At 42.9% G+C, this 22927-nt stretch overlaps 1 protein-coding gene across 1 annotated transcript in view; it reads right to left on the reverse strand.

The window, feature by feature from the left end:
• Window positions 1–346: 346 nt before the first annotated feature.
• The window catches only part of HOATZ (HOATZ cilia and flagella associated protein), a 37042-nt gene continuing 14461 nt past the window's right edge, over window positions 347–22927 (reverse strand). Inside the window, exons 4-6 of the mRNA XM_075279821.1 lie at window positions 15747–15806; window positions 6514–6566; window positions 347–419 (exon numbers count right to left, since the gene is read on the reverse strand). Coding sequence (XP_075135922.1) covers window positions 359–419; window positions 6514–6566; window positions 15747–15806 — 174 coding nt within the window. The 3' untranslated portion in view covers window positions 347–358. The remainder of the gene's footprint in view (window positions 420–6513; window positions 6567–15746; window positions 15807–22927) is intronic.

Genomic DNA, 22927 nt, shown 5'->3' on the forward strand with positions numbered 1-22927 from the left:
GGAGTAGATATTTCAGTTTTTTCCCTATACATCAATAATATGAGAAGTAAGACATCTTATTACAGAAAAAGACTATTTCTCCATTTATCAGATCTCCCCTTCCTCCCCATACCCTGCAGTGGTCACTTTCAATTTAAGGATGAAGTCTTAAAGAGTGTCAGTCAGAGATAATACAATCTATACATTTGTATCAAACACACATTTGAGTGTATTTGTGATAAAATCAATAACTGGACTGTTAAATAAGATGTTACATTTTATTATATATTCACTTATACAATTCATTAAATAAGACTTTTAAGTGCATAAAAGGAAAACAGCAAAAATGAGAAATCTTTGCCCTCCCCCCCCTGTACAGTTAATGAAGCTTCCTCACAGCCTCTATATCTTCCACCTTATCTATATCCGGTGTGGGTAACCTGCAGAGAAAAAACAGGAGAGTGAAACGCTAGACTATGCTTCTATGGCAATGTATTTCTGTACAGAATAGAATAGCAGACACTTTTCTATTATACCTGTATTTAAAATTTTGCTTTCAAATTCTTATTTTATTGGTGCTGTAGGAGAAAAAAAATGGTATGGTCCATTCTCAGTCCTGTGCAATGCATTTGTAGGGGAATTAGATGGGATTAAGCATGTGAACCCAGGCAGTCAATAATAGTATTGAGGAACACAGTATATACAGTATTACTACAGCATCATCTCATTGTATCTGTGGAGAAGAACATGTAATATTCTTCTATATGTGTAGAGACAGCAACATCAACTAGAGACAGACAGCAATATTACAAAACTCCTACAGACAGACAGACATATTACAAATCACCTACAAATAGACACCCATTGAAGTCTACACACAGTGAAATAGTTATAAATAAAGATCTGTTTCCACCATTGGTCCGATTTCTTTTCCCATGGATGTATCTTGTGTGCCAGTCAAACACATGTATGTAATCCAGGTGCTTAGTAAATACCAGCGGTACTACATGACCGCCTCCATGTTCAGTCCTGTTGTGTTATCACGTAAATGTATTACACAGGGCTGGCAATGGGCTATACCATTCTACTGTGCAGTATATGTACTTCAGTCTGACAACTAGAGGCTGCTAAATGTGTAGAAAACTAGAAATCTAGAAATCTCATTGACAAAATGATGCCAATTAACTAAAATCTAGCTATGAGTGAGTGTATTTAACCTAAATGGGTCCAAATTTCTTTGCTGATTAAAGTGATCTGTTCAAGAATACAGCTACAGATCAGACCCCTACCGATCACAAGAACAGTGGTGCCTTGTAGCCCAGTCTGCATGGATCAGGTATACTGTCACTCCTGGAATTTCTATGTGACTGCCGGAGATATCAGAGTGCTGTATTTGGCCAAAGCTAGGTGGTCAATTCTTGTATGATGAGATGGACAAGGACATAGAGACCAGTGAAGGATCTAGGAAGTGTTGGACCAGGAGTGGTGGATTGGAGAGGAGATTATAATTGTTCCTAAGTAGTTGTTATTAGTTGGGAACCTCAGTAAGGGCGGGTTCACACCTGCACCCGGTCTCCACTTTAGGCAATCCGGCGGGTTTACGTCTTCTTCCCGAGAAACTGGACAAGGTACGGAAACTCGGCAGTCACTTTTCAAACCCATTCACTTGAATGGGTTTGCAGAGTGACCGCCCATGAGCATCTTGTGCCTCTCCATTGCGAAACCGTTTTTTTAGTCGGACATGCAGGACTTTGTGTCCGGTTAAAAAAAACCAAAACAGTTTCACCGCGGAGAGGCACAAGTCACTCATGTGCAGTCACTCTGCAAACCCATTCAAGTGAATGGGTCTGAAAACTGACAGCCGGATTTCCTTCCCCTGTCTAGTTTCTTGGGAAGAAGACGGAAACCTGCCGGATTGCCTAAAGCGGAGACTGGGTGCTGGTGTGAACCCGCTATAATAGGGAATGGGAGAGGATCATTTAGCGGTAGAAGTTCACTCTAGCTAGTAGAAGGTGGTCACATTGAGAGGACACTTATATGGTTTAGGTGACTCTACAAGCTTCAAGGGGTGGACTTACTTTTTTTACAAATAGATTTTCCATTTTAGCCTAATTGTGCAATCTGTTGTCTGATGTTCATCCGAGGTTGTATTTAACCAGAAGTCAAAGGGGGCGCACCGTGTCTATGCCTTCACACTAAATGATTCCCAATATTATACGTAGTTGGCGTAACTTCAAATACCGCCATAAATGATACATTTGTAGTCCTGTTCTTGTTACGTGATGTTATTACCATTGACCAACACACCTAGAACAGCAGCAGTGTTGGTAAATCTTTGTCTCAATGTTGATTAAATGGCTGCAGGATCAATACCGAGGTCTTGTCCTCCTCACACAGACACGACGTGTACTGTAAGACTGTGGCAAGTAACCTCAGCCTTAGTTCATTTCATTTTCACAGTGAAAGGCATGAAATAAAAGCTGATCACAGATGTGACGACTAAACACCAGCAGTCAGGAAAGCCATAAATGCAGATATATGTGGTTTCCTTCATTAAAGGGTTTGTGGGGTCATAAATAATCCCAAAAGCCTACTGTTTAGTTTATATTGATGCAGAAAATAGCATTTCCTGTAAAAAATTTTTTTTTTTTTTTTTTTTACCATTATTCCAATTCTGAGCACGCATGGTTTGCTTTATTTTTCTTCTTCAGTTTTTGAGTGGAATGTGTCTGAAGTCTCATTGAGCTACCTCTATTGTCGTGGACCTGTCTTCCTAGATCCCAACATGGCTTATATTTCTGTAACTCTGCTTATTATTAACTACTATATTGCAGCAGCCTCTGACAGTGCCTGTCATTCCTCACTCGGCCTCTGCTACTCTTCCTCGCTCCATAAGCTTCTATGTAATCTGATACTTCTCTCAGTTCAGTCCATCTTGCTAGCAAGACAGGTTAACCTAATAAACAAGGGCGTAACTACCGCAGAGGCGGCTGCCACAGGGCCCGGGCCATTTGGGGGCCCGGTGACAGCCGCTACCGCTGCGTTTTTTTTTTTTTTTAATAGGCCGTTACGGGCCCTATTTACTTGCCGATCCTGGCTGGGCCGGGCCCCACAAACACTATCATTATACTCGGGGGTCTTTGCAGACCCCCGAGTATAATGATCGGCGGACCGGGAGAGGTAAGGGAACATAAAAAATACTGTTACTTACCTCTCCACGATCCTGCCAGGCCTCAGTCATTCGTGTCTGACGTCTCTGACGTCATATGACCCGGGCCTGCTTCCCGGGTCATGTGACGTCCAACGTCATTAAAGCAGGACAATTGGGGTTAATACTGTGTGCAGGGGACATTATTGCAGTTAATACTGTGTGTGAAGGGGACAATATTGGGGTTAATACTGTGTGTGCAGGGGACACTATTGGGGATAATACTGTGTGTGCAGGGGACACTATTGGGGATAATACTGTGTGTGCAGGGGACACTATTGGGGATAATACTGTGTGTGCAGGGGACACTATTGGGGATAATACTGTGTGTGCAGGGGACACTATTGGGGATAATACTATGTGCAGGGGACACTATTGGGGATAATACTGTGTGTGCAGGGGACACTATTGGGGATAATACTGTGTGTGCAGGGGACACTATGGGGGATAATACTATGTGCAGGGGACACTATTGGGGATAATACTGTGTGTGCAGGGGACACTACTGGGGATAATACTGTGTGTGCCGGGGACACTATTGGGGTTAATACTGTGTGCAGGGCCCAGGGACACTATGGGGGATAATACTGTGTGCAGGGGACACTATTGGCGATAATACTGTGTGTGCAGGGGACACTATTGGGGATAATACTGTGTGCAGGGGACACTATGGGGGATAATACTGTGTGCAGGGGACACTATTGGCGATAATACTGTGTGTGCAGGGGACACTATGGGGGATAATACTGTGTGCAGGGGACACTATGGGGGATAATACTGTGTGCAGGGGACACTATTGGCGATAATACTGTGTGTGCAGGGGACACTATTGGGGATAATACTGTGTACAGGGGACACTAATGGACATAATACTGTGTGCAGGGCTTACTAAGGAACATAATAGAGTGCGGAGGAGGGGGTCGGTCGAGGTCTTCGGCGTCGGTTGGGGGGGGGGGCATGTCAAAAGTTCGCCACGGGGCCCCGCCATCCCTAGTTACGCCACTGCTAATAAATAATTGTGAACTGTTAAAAAATGTCTTGTTTTATTATGAGTGCAAAACCCTTATGTGTTCAACACAAATAAATGGTATAAAAATGCTTGTCCTGTGTATTTTGTTGATAGCTAGGCAGGGTAGATGTGAGCAATGATGACATAAGTCTCTTTTTACACATCCATCATACCCCCTGTCCAACCTGTATACACTTAGACAAAATATAGGGAAATGTTCCTGGACGAGAGAATGAAGCCTATGGAATAAAATCGCTTAACAGACTTCTCTCGCCCGCATATTCACCTATCTTAAAAGCACTGCCTTTGTCATGCCGGCAGAACAAAGCAAATAGCTGATAGATGTGAGGGGAGGTATTGTATATTGTAACCCTGCTAGGCTTAGGAACACTATCCAAGACACTGGCAGAGAGATACGGTTTGTACCAACGAGGACGAGGACTAAGTTAACTACACTCCATTCCCGAATGGTACCAAGCTATTCCTGATCCTTTGCCTCTTGGTCTATCGTATCCTCTCCTGTTACAGCAGTAGCCGATCACATATGGAGCCACCCCATAGAGAAAATATCAGCTAGAAGGTCAGATATAGCCTACTCATTCTAGTTAACCCCTTCCTAAGTACTATATTGCAGCAGTCTCTGTCAGTGTCATTCCTCACTCAGCCTCTCCATAAGCTTCTATGTAATCTGATACTTCTCTCAATTCAGTACATCTTGCTAGCAAGACAGGTTAAGCAGAGATTTCAAGAGTGGGTGTCAGTTTTTCTCTAACAACATAAATTACTAAGTTTCTTATATCTACCAACTTTTAATTATTGCGTTAAAACAATCCTACTTCCTACTAATATTATAAATGTGAAAGTTTGTGTGTTTGTGTGCCAATCATGCAAAAATGGCTGAACGGATTTGGATGAAATTTGGCACACAGATAGATTGTAACCTTGATTAAAATATAGGTTACTTTTTATACCGGTTAACGACATGGCTTCACGACTGTTATAAATTTATGTTCCCATACTATATTACACTGCTCCTGTAGCATCCTTATCTCAGGTCCCAGGGCTGTTATCTCTCTATGTAAACACTCACTAACCCTCAGTGTTCATGCCTTTGCATATTATCTGATCTGCTCCAGGCAGTGCTGAAAAACTGACATGGGAAAACAACTTTAATACAAATTGGCAGTTTGCCAATTTTCAACATGCCTGGAAAAAGAAAATCTAATTTGTCGCAAACAACGAGAGTTATGAAGGAAGTCTGAAATCACAGAGTTCTCCTCAACTGGAGCTCAGGGGGATCATCAACGCCAACAACACATGCATTATATGGCGTCGCAGCTAGCAGCTGAGATACCGTAACAATCACAGGCACAACATGAGGAATGAGTTCAGCAGCAGGCCGGCTTGATAGCTGTCGAAACGCCGGCGCAGGTGAATCATCAAAACCAACAACACGCTCATTATGTGGTGTCCCAGCGAGCTGCTGAGATGCCGGAACAATCACAGGCACTTTGTGAGGAACAAGGTCAGCAGCAGGACAGCTTGTAAGCTACCAAAATGCTGGAGCAGGCAAACCATCGACAGCGGCAATTTGCTGAATATAGGCAGATCATCAACACCAACAACCCGCAGATGAAGTCGTGGGCAGAAGCTAGTAATATGAATAAAAAAAACCCATTTTTCTTGATATGATATATATTACATAGTTTCTGTAGTATTGATTTATGCAAAATTAGCGACAGTTCAGTAACACTAACGATCTTCATTCACTCATTGTGAACTACATGTTATTTTATTACAAAATTTCTCAAAACAGCTGAAAATTTATTTATTGTTTTGTTTTTTTGTTTTGTTTTTTAAAAAAGGCTATTCCAATACGAACTCTATTACTATACTATACTTGTGACCGGTGGCCCCCACACGGCCCTCGTACTAAACAACACAGGGTCAGAAGCAGGTTGGCCCCGGTCCCCTTTATAGTAGTCATATAGAGCCATCGGCTTTTGGCTCTCTGTTGTATATGCTATGGGCATCGGAAGTGACCCCATACAGCTGATCCAGGCTGGGGACCACCTGTTCACCCCCAATAATAATAATAAATAATAATTTCTTAGGTATTCCCTTTAAGTCTCCCTGCTGCCATTGTGCTGCTCTATGTTTATTTAGCTATAGTGAGGACAGTATGGACCACCACTGCACCCAGGGACCCTCATGTATCAGATATTACTGGCATCTCCTGTGTCATATATTTCTTTGGTGAAAAAACTCATTTCTCTATACAGTGTTTTAGATGCCTAAATATAATAAACCAACTCACCTTCGCTCATCCATTCGGATATTTGGTTTATGGTCCAAAGACACAAGTTCTTTCTGCACAGAAGAGAGTGATACAATGTAACACACATGAATCAAAGGCAAGGTTAGTTAAAGGGAAGGTTCAGCTTTGTTAAATCTTTACTAGATAATAGGCAATCATATTGCTAGCACATCCCAAAAACACATCCACTGCCTAAATCTCTGTTCTTACGAGCAGAAGTAAGGCTGTACTGTCAAAGTATACACCAGAAAAATCTGCCATTATCGGTATACTTTAATGGGAAAACATACGTCAAAGGGTGTCCTTTTGGTTGCGAGATGTTGGCACTCGTCAGCCCCAACAAGCCCTATAGTGGTATATTTTGGCAGATATATATATATATAACTGAAAAGGCATACGATGACATATCGCTGTCTGTATGTTTGACTGTCCATCAATGTCTGACAGAGGTCAGTGCAACCTGAACTTATCTCAAGAATTGGGGGCCTCGTGGAGCTTTCCTATGAGGAATCCCCCTATGGCCTAGTAGCGAATGGAACGCCAGAGTGATAGGTGCCCCATTCACTTTTATGGGGTTTTAAGCCTTTGGGGGACCCGATGACAGGCCCTAAGCCATCTAACACGTATCCCCTCTTCTGTGGATAGGGAATACGTGTCTGTAGCGGCAAAACCCCTTTATCTACAATTTCAATGCCTATACGGGAAAGGAATAGAAACATAAAATTGTAATGATCTAATTATTATTATTTATCAAAAATATTATCCAAATGAATATTCTGAATGCAGAAAGAGCCTGTGTTACATACACTGGACTGTGTGAAGAGACCCGTGGCTACAGCAAGAAGATATTATAAAGCTTTTAGATCCAAATAAAATCATCCTAAATATAAAAAACAAGTCAATTATGAAATGCAGTCTGTTGTTTTACAGCAGACAGGAAAATGAGTGGACTGGACTGTCTGAACTGCATTTATCTGTCTCGAAACTGAAATTCCATTGGATTTATATTGCACTTACTGTAACCCTGTGCACCAGAAGAAGAAATATGCTCAACACTGCTGACAGTACGGGACCAGAGAGAGACAGGGATGGCAGAAAGACACATAAGAGACTGTCACAAGTGTCTGATGGCTCCCATCCCTGTGAGCTAAAGCACGCTTTATTTAAAGTGACACTTTCCATCATGGGTCTGTCATGCTTGGACTTAAAAGGTTTTTCTGGGAATTTTATACTGATGATCCGTGGGGTCTGACGCCTGGTACCCTCACCAATCAGCTGTTCTAAGGAGCTTGTGTCACCAGAACTATACAAGGGATGGAGCTTGAAATAGAAAGCTCCACCTTCTGCACTTTACTACAGCTGAGTGTCCATACTTAAAGGGATCCTATCTTTCAAACACTTTATTTTCTGAGTAACACGTCAGAATAGCCTTAAGAAAGGCTATTCTTCTCCTACCTTTCGTTGTCTTCTCTGCGCCACCGCTCCGTAGGAATCTCGGATTTTGTCAGTATGCAAATGAGATCTCTCACCAGCGCCGCCTCCATCTTCTTCAGCAGTGTCCTCTTCATCCTCTTCTTCTGGCGCAGGTTTCAGACTTCTAGGCCTTGGCCTCGGGCAGAGCAGACTGCGCATGCCCAGAGGCCACGAGAAAATGGCCGCTTACAATACTGCACCTCCTTTCAATACATAACAGTTGCTCTGCGGAGGGCCCAGGTGTCAGATCCCATCCTGTGAACACTCTATTTGGGCCCAGAAAACCCCTTTAGGGCTGGAAACGCCACAGGAAAAATCGCGGCATTATACAGTAACAGCAAAGTGGTGGGATTCATGTGAATCCCATGCCCACTTTGCGTTAAAATCCACAGCGCGAACACACTGTGATATCCCAAACTGCTGTGATTTTGGAAATCGCAGCGTGTCAATTATATCTATGGAAACGCCGGCAGCTTTCCCGTAGATATAATGATAACAGAAAGTCTGCAGAGGAAACCTATGTGAACTTTCTGTTCAAAGCACTGCGGGAAGAACCACAATGCAATCCCGCCGCGTTTTTTTCCCGCAGCGCTTTAGTGCTGCGAATCATCCCATGGGGCCTTAGCCTTAACCACTGATACTGAAATTGAAAAGATTACACAAGATTAGAAAAATATGTCTGTTTTCTTCTAACAACAGCACCACTCCGCTCTAAAGGTTGTGGGTGGTATTGCAGTTCCATTTACTTCTTTATGATTGTAGTTTTTATTAAAGTTTTAAAGGTAAATAATAGAAAAGAAATCTGAAATACCAGGGAGTAAAAACAATAAATGTAACGCCAACAAGGGAATAAAAATATGACAACCAAGACGTCAGAAGAGGGGGAGACAAACAAGGAGCAAAGGGGAAAGGAGAGGAGGGAGGGATAAGTCAGAGATTCTGAAGTGTGCAGTGATTCATTTACTTCTATGAAGCTAAACTGCTATAGGAGACATATCTCATGGACGGGTGTGGTACTATTCCTAAAGCAGCCATGTTTTCCTAATTTTCTGCTCCTCCTATAGGCTGAGGCCTGACGTTGTGGAAATAGCTTTTTTTGTTGCAGATTTTGCTGCGGTTTTTTGAGCCAAAGCCAAGAGTGTCTACACAAGGAATGGGAAATATATAGGAAACTCCTATACTTCAGCCTTGTGCTCAATCCAATCCTGGCTTTGGCTCAAAACACTGCAGTAAAATCTGCAACAAAAAAAAGCTGTGTTTCTGCAACATGGGGCTTCAGCCTAAAAGGGGGATTCCCATGAATATAACCATTTTTAAATTTGTAGAGAATTAAAAGTTTAAAATTTTTGCAAATATAAGTAATTTAACATTTTTCAGAGTTTTAAAGATTTTCTGTAAATATCTTGTGGTCACAGTCTTGTTGTCTTGATCGGTTATAGTGGATACGACCATCAATGCAAGATCTTTCTAAGGTCAGAAAATTAGCTATGATTTGCTTATTGTGTTTTGGGATATCTTATCTTATATATCTTTATATCTTATCTAATATACTGTATTTTTCGGACTATAAGACGCACTTTTTCCCCCCCAAATTTGGGGGGAAAAGAAGGGTGCGTCTTATAGTCCGAATGTGGCGCCTGGCATCCGCTGTAATAGAGAGACGGATGCCGGCAAGGGATAGACGCCGGGGCCTGAGACATCGCTGCGCACCTGTGCCCTGCATGAAGCCAGCGGCTTCATGCAGGACAGTGGAGCGCACCGATGTCTCAGGCCCGGCACCTGTGCCTGCGTCTATCCCTCCCCGGCATCCGCCTCTCTAGTACAGCGGATGCCGGGTCAGTATCGGTGGCCCCTTCTCCCCCGGGGCCGGTCCCCACCGGCCCCGTACCTGTGAAGTTGCAGGCCGGCTCCTGCGCGGCGATATCGCAGGAGCCGACCTGTCCGGGTGACAGCCGGGAGCCTAATGAGGCTCCCCGGCCTGTCACTGCTGTATTAGTATTGCGGCTGGTCTCTATGACCAGCCGTAATACTAATAGACAGAATGTCCCATAGACGGCAATACAGTTGTATTGCCGTCTATGGGACTTGCAATCAAGTGACCGCAGGTTCAAGCCCCCAGGGGGGAATAAAATAGTAAAAAAAAAAAAAAAAGCTTTAAAAATATAAATAAAAGTTCTAAATCACCTCCTGTCCCTAGAAAAAAAAAAAAATATATATATATATATAAATATATATATATATATATATATATATATATCCCATAAACCACCGGGTTTTTTTTTCAATACAAGGTGATCTAAGCAATAGATATTCCCCAAAATGGTATAACTAAAAAGTACAGCTGGCCCCGCAAAACAAACACTCTATGCGTCCCCATACAGCTGCAGGGTCACCTGTCAATGTGGCCTTGCAGCTGTTGCAAAACTACAACTCCCATATATTAAATATTTTACCATTTTTTGCTTCAAAATTTTTTTCCCTATTTTCCTCCTCTAAAACCTTATAGTCCAGTGCGTCTTATAGTCCGAAAAATACGGTATATCAATATTATATAATATATAATTATATCTTATATATCTTTATCTTATCTTATATATCTTATATCTTATCTATACATGTAGTGTCCCTGTCTGATGACCCTGCTTCAATAAGAATATCATGGCTGGGTTCCAGACCAGTCCCAGAACATAGAAAGTTTCTGCATTTGTGGTTGTATCCATTGGCAACCGATCAAGATAACAGACTGTCACCACTAAGATGGTTAAAGAAATCTTTAAAACTCTGAATTTTTAACTACTTATATTTGCAAAAATGTTTAACTTATAATTATCTACAAACTAGCAGAAGGGCCTGGCTTTGCACGGGTATATTTCTTTCTTTTTTTATGTAGATTGTGAGCCCCATATAGGGATCACAATGTACATTTTTTTTCCCTTATCAGTATGCCTTTTGTAGAATGGGAGGAAATCCACACAAACACGGGGAGAACATACAAACTCCTTGCAGATGTTGTTCCTGACGGGATTCGAACCCAGGACTCCAGCACTGCAAGGCTACAGTGCTAACCACTGAGCCACCGTGTTGCCCCGGGTATATTTCATTTTTTGTTTGTGTAGTGGCCCAATAAGAAAAGGTTGATTGTTATGGAAACCTGGTGTAAAGCAGGGAGTAGGTGAAGTCTGATGAACCTGCGAGTTTCCATTGGTCCATAGGTGTCATGTGATCAGTAAAAAAAAACCTGTAGTGAGGATCGGTCCAGTCGTTTGGTCGCGCATAAAGAACAGACAGACAGAAACTCATTTTTATATATAGGGATATAGATTAGAGATGAGCGAGTACTGTTTGGATCAGCCGATCCGAACAGCATGTTCGCATAGAAATGAATGGACGTAGCCGGCACGCGGGGGGTTAAGCGGCCGGCCGCCGTTAAAGCGGAAGTACCAGGTGCAGCCATTCATTTCTATGGAGCGTGCTGTTCGGATCGGCTGATCCCAACAGTACTCGCTCATCTCTAATATAGATATGATTATGTTCATGGGAATACCCCTTTAAGTGAAACTTATACAACTCAGCTAAGTTTTCTGAACTCCTTCCTATACTTCTGATGAGCTAAGAAGAAATTTAAAGAGTCAGCAAGGATGTACTAACATCACTACTAAGAACTGCAAAAAATAACTTATGCAGATGTATTGGCTACCTGCCCCCCTTAAATTGAGCAGTTCTATATAAATCACATCAGCTCTTCAGTAGGTGGGCTGGCATTCATTTTATCCATCATCCCATTTTTAGGTGCCAAGGTGCGGGTGCCATCATGCCACTTAAGTGCTCTTGTGTATGCGCCAGTCGGCTTGTCCAGCCAGAGGAGCAATATGTTTTCTGCCATTTTTCTATTGTGTTTACAAACACTAAACATTGATCAGAAAAACGATCCAACAGACGAAAGCTACGGCGGTAATTACAGCTGCAGCCGTCCTGCAATGGGATAACCTACAATGTATTATTAATACCAAATTTAAAGAGAGATCAATAAGGATCAGGATGGCAGGCGGCAAATGGCAGAGCAATGGTTTCATAAATCACTGATAGCAGCTGTAGTAACGCTGGCAGATTGATACAGCACATCCCAGTCCGCTGTGCTGCAGTATCAATCTGCGAGCAATGCATTTCCTTGTTAAATCTAATGCAAATGGTTTATTACAATAAGTGAAAATTGCTTTACAGTCAGCACATACTAGAGGAGCATACCTTACTGCCCTATGGAGATTTATAGAGCAATGGGCTGCCCTCTGCCTGACTGTAAAACTACAGATTTTATGTGGGATTTACCTATTAGATTATAATTCTGTGCTGGGACACCAATTAAAACAAATAGTAGGAAATGATGAGGCTTGAATCTGACCTCTCTCCCAGGGTTAACCTGATCCCGTGATTTCTGCTGCTCAATGTGAAAGCAGTATATGATGGGGGAGAGAAGCTGAGCTCTGTGATATATAGGGTTATATGATAGAGGAGAGAAGCTGAGCTCTGTGATATATAGGGTTATATGATAGAGGAGAGAAGCTGAACTCTGTGATATATGGGGTATATGATAGAGGAGAGAAGCTGAGCCCTGTGATATATGGGGTATATGATAGGGAAGAGAAACTGAGCTCTGTGATATATAGGGTTATATGATAGAGGGAGAGAAGCTGAGCCCTGTGATATATAGGGTTATATGATAGAGGAGAGAAGCTGAGCTCTGTGATATATAGGGTTATATGATGGGGGAGAGAAGCTGAGCTCTGTAATATATAGGGTTATATGATAGAGGGAGAGAAGCTGAGCTCTGTGATATATAGGATTATATGATAGAGGAGAGAAGCTGAGCTCTGTGATATATAGGATTATATGATAGAGGGAGAGAAGCTGAGCTCTGTGATATATAGGGTTATATGATAGAGGGAGAGAAGCTGAGATGTGTGATATATAGGTTTATATGATAGAGGGAGAGAAGCTGAGCTCTGTGATATATAGGGTTATATGATAGAGGAGAGAAGCTGAGCCCTGTGATACATAGGGTTATATGATAGAGGAGAGAAGCTGAGCTCTGTGATATATAGGTTTATATGATAGAGGGAGAGAAGCTGAGATGTGTGATATATAGGGTTATATGATAGAGGAGAGAAGCTGAGCTGTGTGATATATAGGGTTATATGATAGAGGAGAGAAGCTGAGCTCTGTGATATATAGGGTTATATGATAGAGGAGAGAAGCTGAGCTCTGTGATATATAGGGTTATATGATAGAGGAGAGAAGCTGAGCTCTGTGATATATAGGGTTCTATGATAGAGGAGGGAAGCTGAGCTCTGTGATATATAGGTTTATATGATGGAGAGAAGCTGAGATGTGTGATATATAGGTTTACCAGCAGGAGGACCCAGCTTCCCAAGGGTATATTACATTTTTTGTTTGTGTAGTGGCCCCATAAGAATTGTCCAATTTTGCACTGGTGTATTTTGTAAGTTGTTTGTGTGTATGTTCATAAGCGTCATGTGCATCTCATTTTTGATATCAGTGAAAAACCTGTGATCAGTTGTTATGGATACCTGGAGTAAAGCTGTGTGAATGTGACCTTGTGTAACAGTGTCATCCACAGTGCTCTGCTTCTTTAAAGCTGACATACAGGAGTGAAGAAAAATGGCTGGCTTGCTATGCAAACCTGGAATAAAACTCTAATATGTGGTACTCTGTGCAGAGCCGTCTATCTAATTCTCCAGCGTATGGTACTGTGTGCTGATGCATATATCTAATCCTACGGCTTGTGGTACTGTGTGCAGAGGCACGTATCTAAACCTCCCTGTGTAGTATTGTGTGAAGAGGCGCGAATCTAATCCTCCAGATGACCTGTGCTTCAGAGACATATTCACTGGACTTGACCCTCACCGGACTTTCTTTCCTGAGTAATTGAATTTCCTGCTGCAGCAAGAGGCAGATTACCGGCTGGTCTCTGCTCTGGCTCTCGGATTTGACTTCACCAGACTTTCTGCAGTCAGATGCTTTCACCTAATAAGTGGATTTCCTGCTGCACTCACCTTGGATATGATTTTCACTCAACTTTTCTGCAGTCAGACATATTCGCTGAAGAAGTGGACTGTTAGGATGGGCCGTGGCCTCCACTGTGCTGCGTGGAGGCGCCCAACCCGATCCCTATTCAGCACCGGAATGTCTGCTGGACAAGAATCCGCTTCAGTCTACGGAGGTTCCGGTTTCCCCCTAGCGCTGGGACCGGCACCTTCCAGGGTCAGGGTGGTCAGTTGGTTATTCATTTCCCTGCAGTATGAGCTCCCCTAGTGACGAGTCTATCCAGTTCCCTGTCTCCTGTCCTGCCTCTTTCCCTGTAGCTGGATTTCCTTGGATGTGTATGACCCGGCTTGCTTTACAGACCTCTCCTCCGTGATCCTGATTTGGCACCTTCCTGACCTCCTGTGTATGACCTTTGGTTTCCATCGGACCTCCCTTTTGGAACCTGATTTGGCTACTCCGTTGACCTTGTGTGTATGACCCGGCTTCCCTGACTAGGCTTCTGCCTCTGCTACCACATGAACTCCAGTTATCGACTTGGCTTGTTTGACCATGTATTTGCTCCCTGGGTATCTGTGTGACTCCCTTGGATTACCCTCCTGCTCCTCTAGACTTCACTCTAAGGTTAATGTCTGGGTTCTTCTAGGTCCTCCTACTTGGGATTCGCTGGGTGTGTGTCACTCTCTGGACAGTTGCGGATCTGAGCCTCAGACTTTTATCAAGTCCAACTCCACCATCAGGAGCTCTGGTGAAGAACTCCAGGGCCTGGTTCCACTCCGGTTAGGAGAGTGTAGCACACCCTGGACTGTTTTTTTCTCAGCGCTTGGGAATTCTAGTTGTCCAGGTCTTACAGAGTTATTTGTTGCATCAGGTTCCTAACATGGATTTCCTGAGGTAGATTTGGACTCAGTCTCTGTTCTCACCACTGGACTTGACATTCACCAAGCACTTTCAACAGCCGCCTTTTGCCAGCTCAGCCCAATAATTATCATCTCGCCGTCCAAGTATCATCACCAAGCCCCGCACCCATCATCATGAAGGCCGCCTTTAAGAATTAGTGCCCTGAATTCTTCTGGAAACATCTACATTTATCATCTTGAATAAACTAAATAAAGAAGTCAGTGCTTATAAAGCTGCCGTGTATCTGAGTCTCTTTAGGTATCTCTATAATAAGTAATAGACATGTGGTTAACCCTAAGGAAATAGCCATAGGGGGGCAGAGGTAGCAATAGCATCCGAATTCATTAACTTTACAGCAGGCATGTCCAACATCCTGCCCACAGACCAAATGTGGCCCATGTTCTAATTTTACCCAGCCTGCCAGCACTGTTGACTTTAGGGGACCCTACTGGATCCACATTGCTCTTTAATAGGAAGTGGAGGTTTGCTAATGCCTATCCAGGGTCATGCTTGCAGCACCTCTTCCCTCTTGGTCTACCATAGGGCACCCATGAGCTGCACATTATGTCATTGCGACCTTAAGTTTGGACACCCCTGCCATATCCTGTTCAGTTGGCCCCATAGTGGTGGCAACAAAAAGACGAGAACAGTGCTTTTATATAGAACCAATGCACGACAGTCATATTAAATCTATTATTCCAAATCATTTATAATTATACTCTATAGGTTTCCTCTAAGGAGGAGTCTTAGTGACTGTATACCTCATACAAGTCCTCAGTATTTATGGAATGATCTCATACCTTAATTCGATCTTCTCTTTGCCTTTTCAGCAGGGCAATGATTTCTTCCCTTCGTTTAGCCTTTACAAAAGAAAACAGCAAAATAGTTACCTTTAGACCATTGGATATTTGCCAATAAAGCAGATTTTCCATGATACATTATTGCCCCTTTGAAGTACAGATGTGCCCGCTTGTGCCTTAGTTTGCTTTAGTTAATGGGATATTCTCACGTCGCATACTCATCAGTCTTCACTGCTGTAAAATCTTCTTTCTTCCATCATTTGGTGGGCGGGGTTTCTTGCAACCTGCCGTTTAGCTCCGCCCCCAAATTAGTGTGTAGCTCCGCCCACCACATAGCGTGATCCTATGGGGCGGCTGAAGGGCCTGTGATGTCATCAAAGGTCTTCAAACAACACTATATGCACAATACTGCTTGTCTCTGCCATAATGAACACAATTGAATTAGCTAACCTGATAAATGGGAGAACAGAAGACGAGTCCAGAAATGCAAGCAGCTCCTCTCCTCTATCTGATAGTAGGGAGGTAGGTCACGTGGTGCAGACACAGGAATAGCTAGAAACACAGGCTCGCTCCCGTGCACTTAGCCCCTCCTCCCTCCCCCCTGAGAGCAGGCAGATACATCACTTGACTTTTGAGCAGATAAGTCAAGGGCTGTGTCAACAATGAATTGAATAAAGTAATATAGTGGCCAAACAAAGCAGTTTTGCTGAAGCAGTGTATTTAGGAAAAGTCTTACATCCACATTAACAAGCAGTATAGATAGGATCCTTGTGATGGGACAACCCCTTTAAGGAAATATCTTTTGAAACCAATTCAATAATGTATTGTGACAGGCTAGCAAAATCCATGGCAGCTACAATGTACAAGATAATCATTGGATGGGCACACATATAGCATATCATCTTGTGACAGAATACCACACACTTGTGTTGTTTTAAAGAGCTGGTCATCATGTGAAACACATATATGGACATGTCCAGCCATAAAGAAAAGTAAGTAAGGAAGAAAATATGTTTTATGGTGTAGCATGTCATTTCTTAAAGATCACACAAACAATGAGAAATAAGGGTGCTTTCAAATGGAGTTTACGCTCCGCTCATTCAGACACGTAAACACATGTCAAAGTGACCACTGCATAACAGAATCCCATAGACTACAATGTGTGCCGCTCTTACGCGCGCTACACATTGAAATCAATGGTAGGCTTTTAAACCCATTGATTTCAATGTGTAGCGCGCGTAAGACCGGCACACATTGAAGTCTATGGGATTCTGTTTGAAGCGGTCACTTTGACACGTGTTTACGTGGCTGAATGAGCAGAGCGTAGACTCCCTCCGTATGAAAGCACCCCTTAGTGGGAGATTGAACTGTCAAAGGTCATGTCATTCAGATATACCAAATTTGGTGAAGATTGGTCTAGTCGTCTGACCATGAAAAAGAACAAACATATAATTTTTATTTTCAATGTACATTGTGACATCAGTGCAAGCTTGGTTGTGGAGGGGAGGTATATTTCTCCCAGATTCCTTTCTTATGTGAAGTATCAGGCATAGGACCTCACCTGTATAATTAATTAATTAATTAGTTAATTGAGAGAGGGTGGGTATTTAAGAGAGGCTACGAGAGAATCTCTTTCTCTCTCTGTCTGGGGTCACAGAAAGCCAGTCTGTGTGAGAGATACATAAGCAAGAGGTTGTTTTGTTTGTGAGCTGGCAGGGAGAAGCTTTCCAGCTGCTAGCTAGGGTTGTTCAATGTTTAGTAAGTGATGGACAGATCAGGGTTTTAGTTTGTTGCTGTTTTTTTTCTTATTTTCTATATACCAGCAAACCTATCAATACAACCTGACCCAGTGTCAGCATACATATATTGCTGCTTGATCCCAACTATAATCTCACTATAATACACACGCAGACACATTTTTTAAATTTATTTATAAAAGAGATAAAACAGGTGTACTTGGTACTAGTGCCTGGTATTGAAGCTCAGCCTAGTTCAAGTGGATAGGGCCAAGCTGCAATACTAGTCACAGCCGAAAACTAGAACATATTAAGCACCACTACTGCCATGTGAGATCGAGCAGTTGCTAGAAATGGTCGGTAGCCACAGTTTTTTTTTTTTTTTTTTAAATATAAATCTATCATGTAAGAACTAAGTTTGTAAGGACCAAAGGTATACTGGACCGTCTTAAAGGAACACTAAACCTGGAAGCAAATGATAATAGTGATCTTAAAACAAAACATCAGTTAGAAATCCTCTAGAGAACATGGGGTTAATCTCCTACAGATCTCCATTGTTGGCTAATGGTTGACTGAAGGGGTGGGACTTCACAAAGAAGAGTGGAAGTTAAACTGTGTGTCCTACCGGAGAGAGAGCACACAGCAGGGAGGCTCCTGTACCAGCCAGTTGTCTTACATGAAGAGGAGAAGGGGCAGAGACATGGCATATCTCCTGGGACAGAGAAGATTGAATTATATTTTTTGCAGTTTTAATTGTAACTAGAGACAAAATAGGATCACAGGAAAGGAAAAACAAAGGGAGGAAGTGCTATTTTTTCCTCTTTTTTGTGGTGAATTTTATGTCTTTAGTGTTCTTGTAAGTCCATCAGATCAGAGGTGACTGGGTGCTCACCACACATCTATACAGTGCATGTCCCCTTTCATTGCATTATACACTCTTCTGGATCTTGCAGTTGGCGTCCATTATGTTATCAGGCCTTAGCCCACTAGAGGATACCCCGGTGATGGGCCAGCAGAGCTCTGACGGGACATATATTTTACTCATTGCATGGATAGGACACACCATCTTTCTTCACTTAAGTATTGTCATATGTCATGTAATTACTCGGTGACCATATATACAGACATTTCCCAATAATAATCTTTTTATGAGAAGCACAAATTTTTATTTACGTTCCAATCAGAGCAATTTTCTAATTATCATCAGGCAAGCAGCGGAGCCCATTAACCTGAGTGATGGGTGTGATCGATGAGGGCTGTAATATAGTGAGCGGCTTCCTCTGCTACAGGATTTATTTCACATCCAACAAATCACTGCAATCTTCTACATCTTTACATTATTGAAAAGTATGTCACCAATACATGGGCAACCCAATCAGATCCAATCCTACAAGTCATCTTACATATCTTTATACCAACAAGTATTCTGCCCATACAAGGACAATCTACTCAAGAGTAGAGATGAGCGAACACTGGTCGGAACAGTCGTTCCGAACAGCACGCTCACATAGAAATGAATGGAAGTGGCCGGCCGCTGGCAAAGTCTGCGTGCCAGGTGCTTCCATTCATTTCATCGGCTGATCCGAACAGTGTTCGCTCATCTCTACTCAAGAGATGTGATAGGAAGGTAAAATATTGCATCACCACCTTTGGTGAAACTTACACTAGGTTCACACTAGCATTTGGCTTCCCTAATCTGCTTAAAAAGCAGTTACCCATGAAAACCCGAAAAAGACAAAAAATATGGAGAGAAAAGTCTTGCTTAATTTTAAAAATGTATTAGCCATGAGGCTAATTTTGAAATTCTGTTTTGCTTAAATCTGCTTTCCTATAATTTGCACCAAATTTATCAAACATCATGTAAAAAATTTGGTTACATTCGTACTACAGTTATTAATGTCTGTTGCTGTCACCCAGCGCCACACCTCTAATGAGGCGAGGTGAGGCGACCTCCTCGGGCGGCGCTGCGGAGGGGGCGGCAGCACGGGCGATTTTTTTTTTTACTATTTTTGCGCTGAACTAACGCAGGAGAGTTGCATCCCTCCTGCGCTGGTTCAGACGTCTACGCAGTGCCTACGCTGAGACACACACGTTTTACTGCTGGGTGAAGAGGGGCGGCAGCGGGAGCAGCGTGAGGTCGGTAAGTAAAATAACTTTTTTTTTGTTTTATAATAGATCGCTACCTGCTGGAGTATCCCCATCAGGTAGCGGCCTATTCACCAACGTCCCCGGACTTGCTCACTGTGCCCCCGCTTCCCCTTGTACTATAGGCTGCAAAGGGCGGTAGTGGATAGGCCCAGGCCGCGATCCCACTACCGCTATTATTATACTAAGTGTAATAATCGGAGCCCCAGGGGAGGTTAGGGAACATAATAAACAGTGTTACTTACCTCTCTGGGATTCAATGTTAATCCTAGCAGGCTTCGGGCCAATATGGTAATGTCTCAGACGTCACGTGGTCTGGGATATTACCATAAAGGCCTGAAATCTGTGCTAGCAGTACCATATAGGCCCGAAGCCTGGACTAGTGGTAATAGCCTGTTACTGCTAGCACAGGCTTTGGGCCTGTAAGGCAACAGGCTGTTACTGCTACCACAGGCTTTGGGCCTGTATGGTAATATCCCAGATCACGTAACATCTGGGATATTACCATATAGGCCCGAAGCCTGCTAGGATTAACATCGGATCCTGGAGAGGTAATTAACACTGTTTATTATGTTCCCTCACCTCCCCTGGGGCTCTGATTATTATACTATACACATCTGAAAAGACCCCCGAGTATAATAATAGTTCATGGGTGTGCAACTGTGGGGCCTAATAGAGCTTGAAGGGTCCACTGTGGCCCCTGTAACCTCTATTGTGCCCCAAAGTGGCGCCCCTGCAACCTCTATTATGCCCCACAGTCTACTGTGCCACTATGGGGCATAATATAGGCTGCAGGGGCTACTGTGGGATGGATATATATATATATATATATATATATATATATATATATGGGTTGGGTGCGTGGGGAAGTGAGGAGTCAAGGATGTCTGTGTTTCAAACTTTACAGAGTCAAGTCACCCCCTCAGAGTAAAATAAAATGTAAAATGTAAAAATTTCGCTATATTTCTGCGCAGATACGTTTTGCTACTATTTTACGCCAGTATTTTGGGGTGGGGGCTTGCCTCCAATGAATTTTCAAAAAGGCATTCTACACAGCAGGAACAGATTTCATATGCTAATAAAGAAAGAAATAAGTTGGGCTTATATGGCATGTTTTTCTCAAGACGTGGTGAATTCTTAAAAAAAAAACAAAAAAAAACAAAAAACACATCATGTAAGCCCTGCCTCGTGGTGCATACATCTCACGTTATTCCAGGCCAGTTGTGTTTCTTATAGCGTGTCCACTCTAGAAGCCTGGTGGTGCTCAGCCTTAGGACAGTGCAAGCTTGAACAACATCCACAATGTAGTAAGAGGAAACCAGCACTGATCGGGTTAATACATGGCTTCCTTTATTTACATTAATTTAAAGGGGTTATCCATTTTCTAAGATTGATGACCCACCAGTACAGAGTCAGCGCGGCTCTCCTGTTCACAAGATGTGTGTTGTATAGCAGCTTAGTTCTATTCACTTTAAGGGAGCAGACACGTGGGGCTGGTTTTGGCAATGTTACCATCCTTTTCTCATTTTTTTTTACAATTTTTTGATACACCGTTGGAATTTTTCCTCTAGCTCCCACTGTTTTTGAGCTGTCATTTTTAAGCACAATCACACTCTCTAGTGTCTGTTTGCTCCAGTCCAGGACCACCCACTTGACAGTAGAAAGCATGATTGTGCTAAAAGTAACAAAAATAATTGTTCAGGAACGGTGGGGGCTACAGAAAAAATACCAGCTGTGCCATAATCAGTCAAGTAGAACCTACTAAGGATTGCAAAGAGTAGTTGGTAGAGGTGGTGAAAGGTCCACTTATGTCCCCACCTGGGGTGTCTGAAAGGATCTTTCTTCCTTCTTTCGATTAAGAACACATGCACCCTCAGTTTGGCCAAGCATGCATGTATTTTCAATGGACAAACAAGCATTCAATCGACAGCCATCTATGGTGTATGGGTACCTTCAAAGGAGTTTTCCTTAGGAAAGGTCATCTAGATCAAAATGGTGGGGGTCCAATACCCAGTACCCCCAAGATCAGCTTTCCTTAGCAGTCACCTGCACTAACAAAGAAAATTGGCTCAGCTAGGTTACTGAACTGTGTGTATGAGAAGAAAACCTGGACACAATAAGGAGATCATGGCTGGGTTTCTAAGACGTCCTAAACCACATAAGGGCAAGTTCGCACTGAGTTTTTTGGTTAGGGTTTTGAGGCCGTATCCTATGTAGTATAGGTCATGAATATCAAAATGGCTGGATAACCTATTTAAGAACAGTACACACCATCTCCACTAGATTTGCTCGGAGACAGGAGGGTTAGGGTAAGTTCACACTGAGTTTTTTAGTCAGGATTGTGAGGCCATATTTGCCTCAAAACCCTGACCAAAAAGATGGCTCCCATTGAAATCAATGGGAACCACTCAGAAAGAAGAAGCGAGATGCTCATTCTTCGGGCCGAGTCACCTTGCGATTCGACCTGAAGACACAACCTCCTCCGGACTAGTCCCATTCATTAGGCCTAATCTGGAGCAGAGTGCGCGGCTGGATGCCGCTGCAGTGCATCGGCTTTCAGTCGCGGCTACCTGGCTTTGGGATCGGAACCTGAGGCAGCCTCCGCCTCAGGTTCCGATCCAAAACCCCATGTTACCCTAAAGATTCTACGTTCGTGTTTGTTTTCATTGGAAACCTATCAAGACAAATGACTAACACCACTTTTTTATGCGGATTAGGTTTCCGTTTGTGTGTGTGTGTGTGTGTGTCTCCAAGCGGACTCCCCGAACAGAAACCTGAACGCAGATGTGAACTGGGCCTTATGGGTTCTGGTTTTACTAGTCATACAGCCCCCCATAGAACAAGTAACTACCCGTGAAAACATAAGAGGACGGAGGAGTGACCAGGGCCTGGTGCGGGTTCCAATTTCATGATCTAGGGTCGGAACCTCCAGGCCCAGGTCGAATAAATCCCCTGAGAAAGTAAGCTAATTTAAATTAAACTCTCTGGACAATCCCTTTAAATATGGTTTTGTTCATGGGGTTTTTAAGCTAACGTGTAATATAACCACAATCATGTAATATCACGCCATGTGTATAATGATACATCATCCAAGAATCTATGATATGTGAAATCCCGTCTCTTCTAAACAGTAGTAAAATGGTTAAAGGCTCCGGCAGTAGCAGCTCTGCTCCTCGGCTGATCCGATTTGGAAAGAAATGTTTAATGTTTCCTAATGGACTGAAGCACCACTCGTACAATTAATTGCAAGCGCGTATTTGCTGACTTGCAGAATGCACCCGCTGCATAGCTCAGCTTCTT

This window comes from Leptodactylus fuscus, chromosome 6 (genome assembly GCF_031893055.1).
Source record: "Leptodactylus fuscus isolate aLepFus1 chromosome 6, aLepFus1.hap2, whole genome shotgun sequence".
Classification (NCBI taxonomy): Eukaryota; Metazoa; Chordata; class Amphibia; order Anura; family Leptodactylidae; genus Leptodactylus; species Leptodactylus fuscus.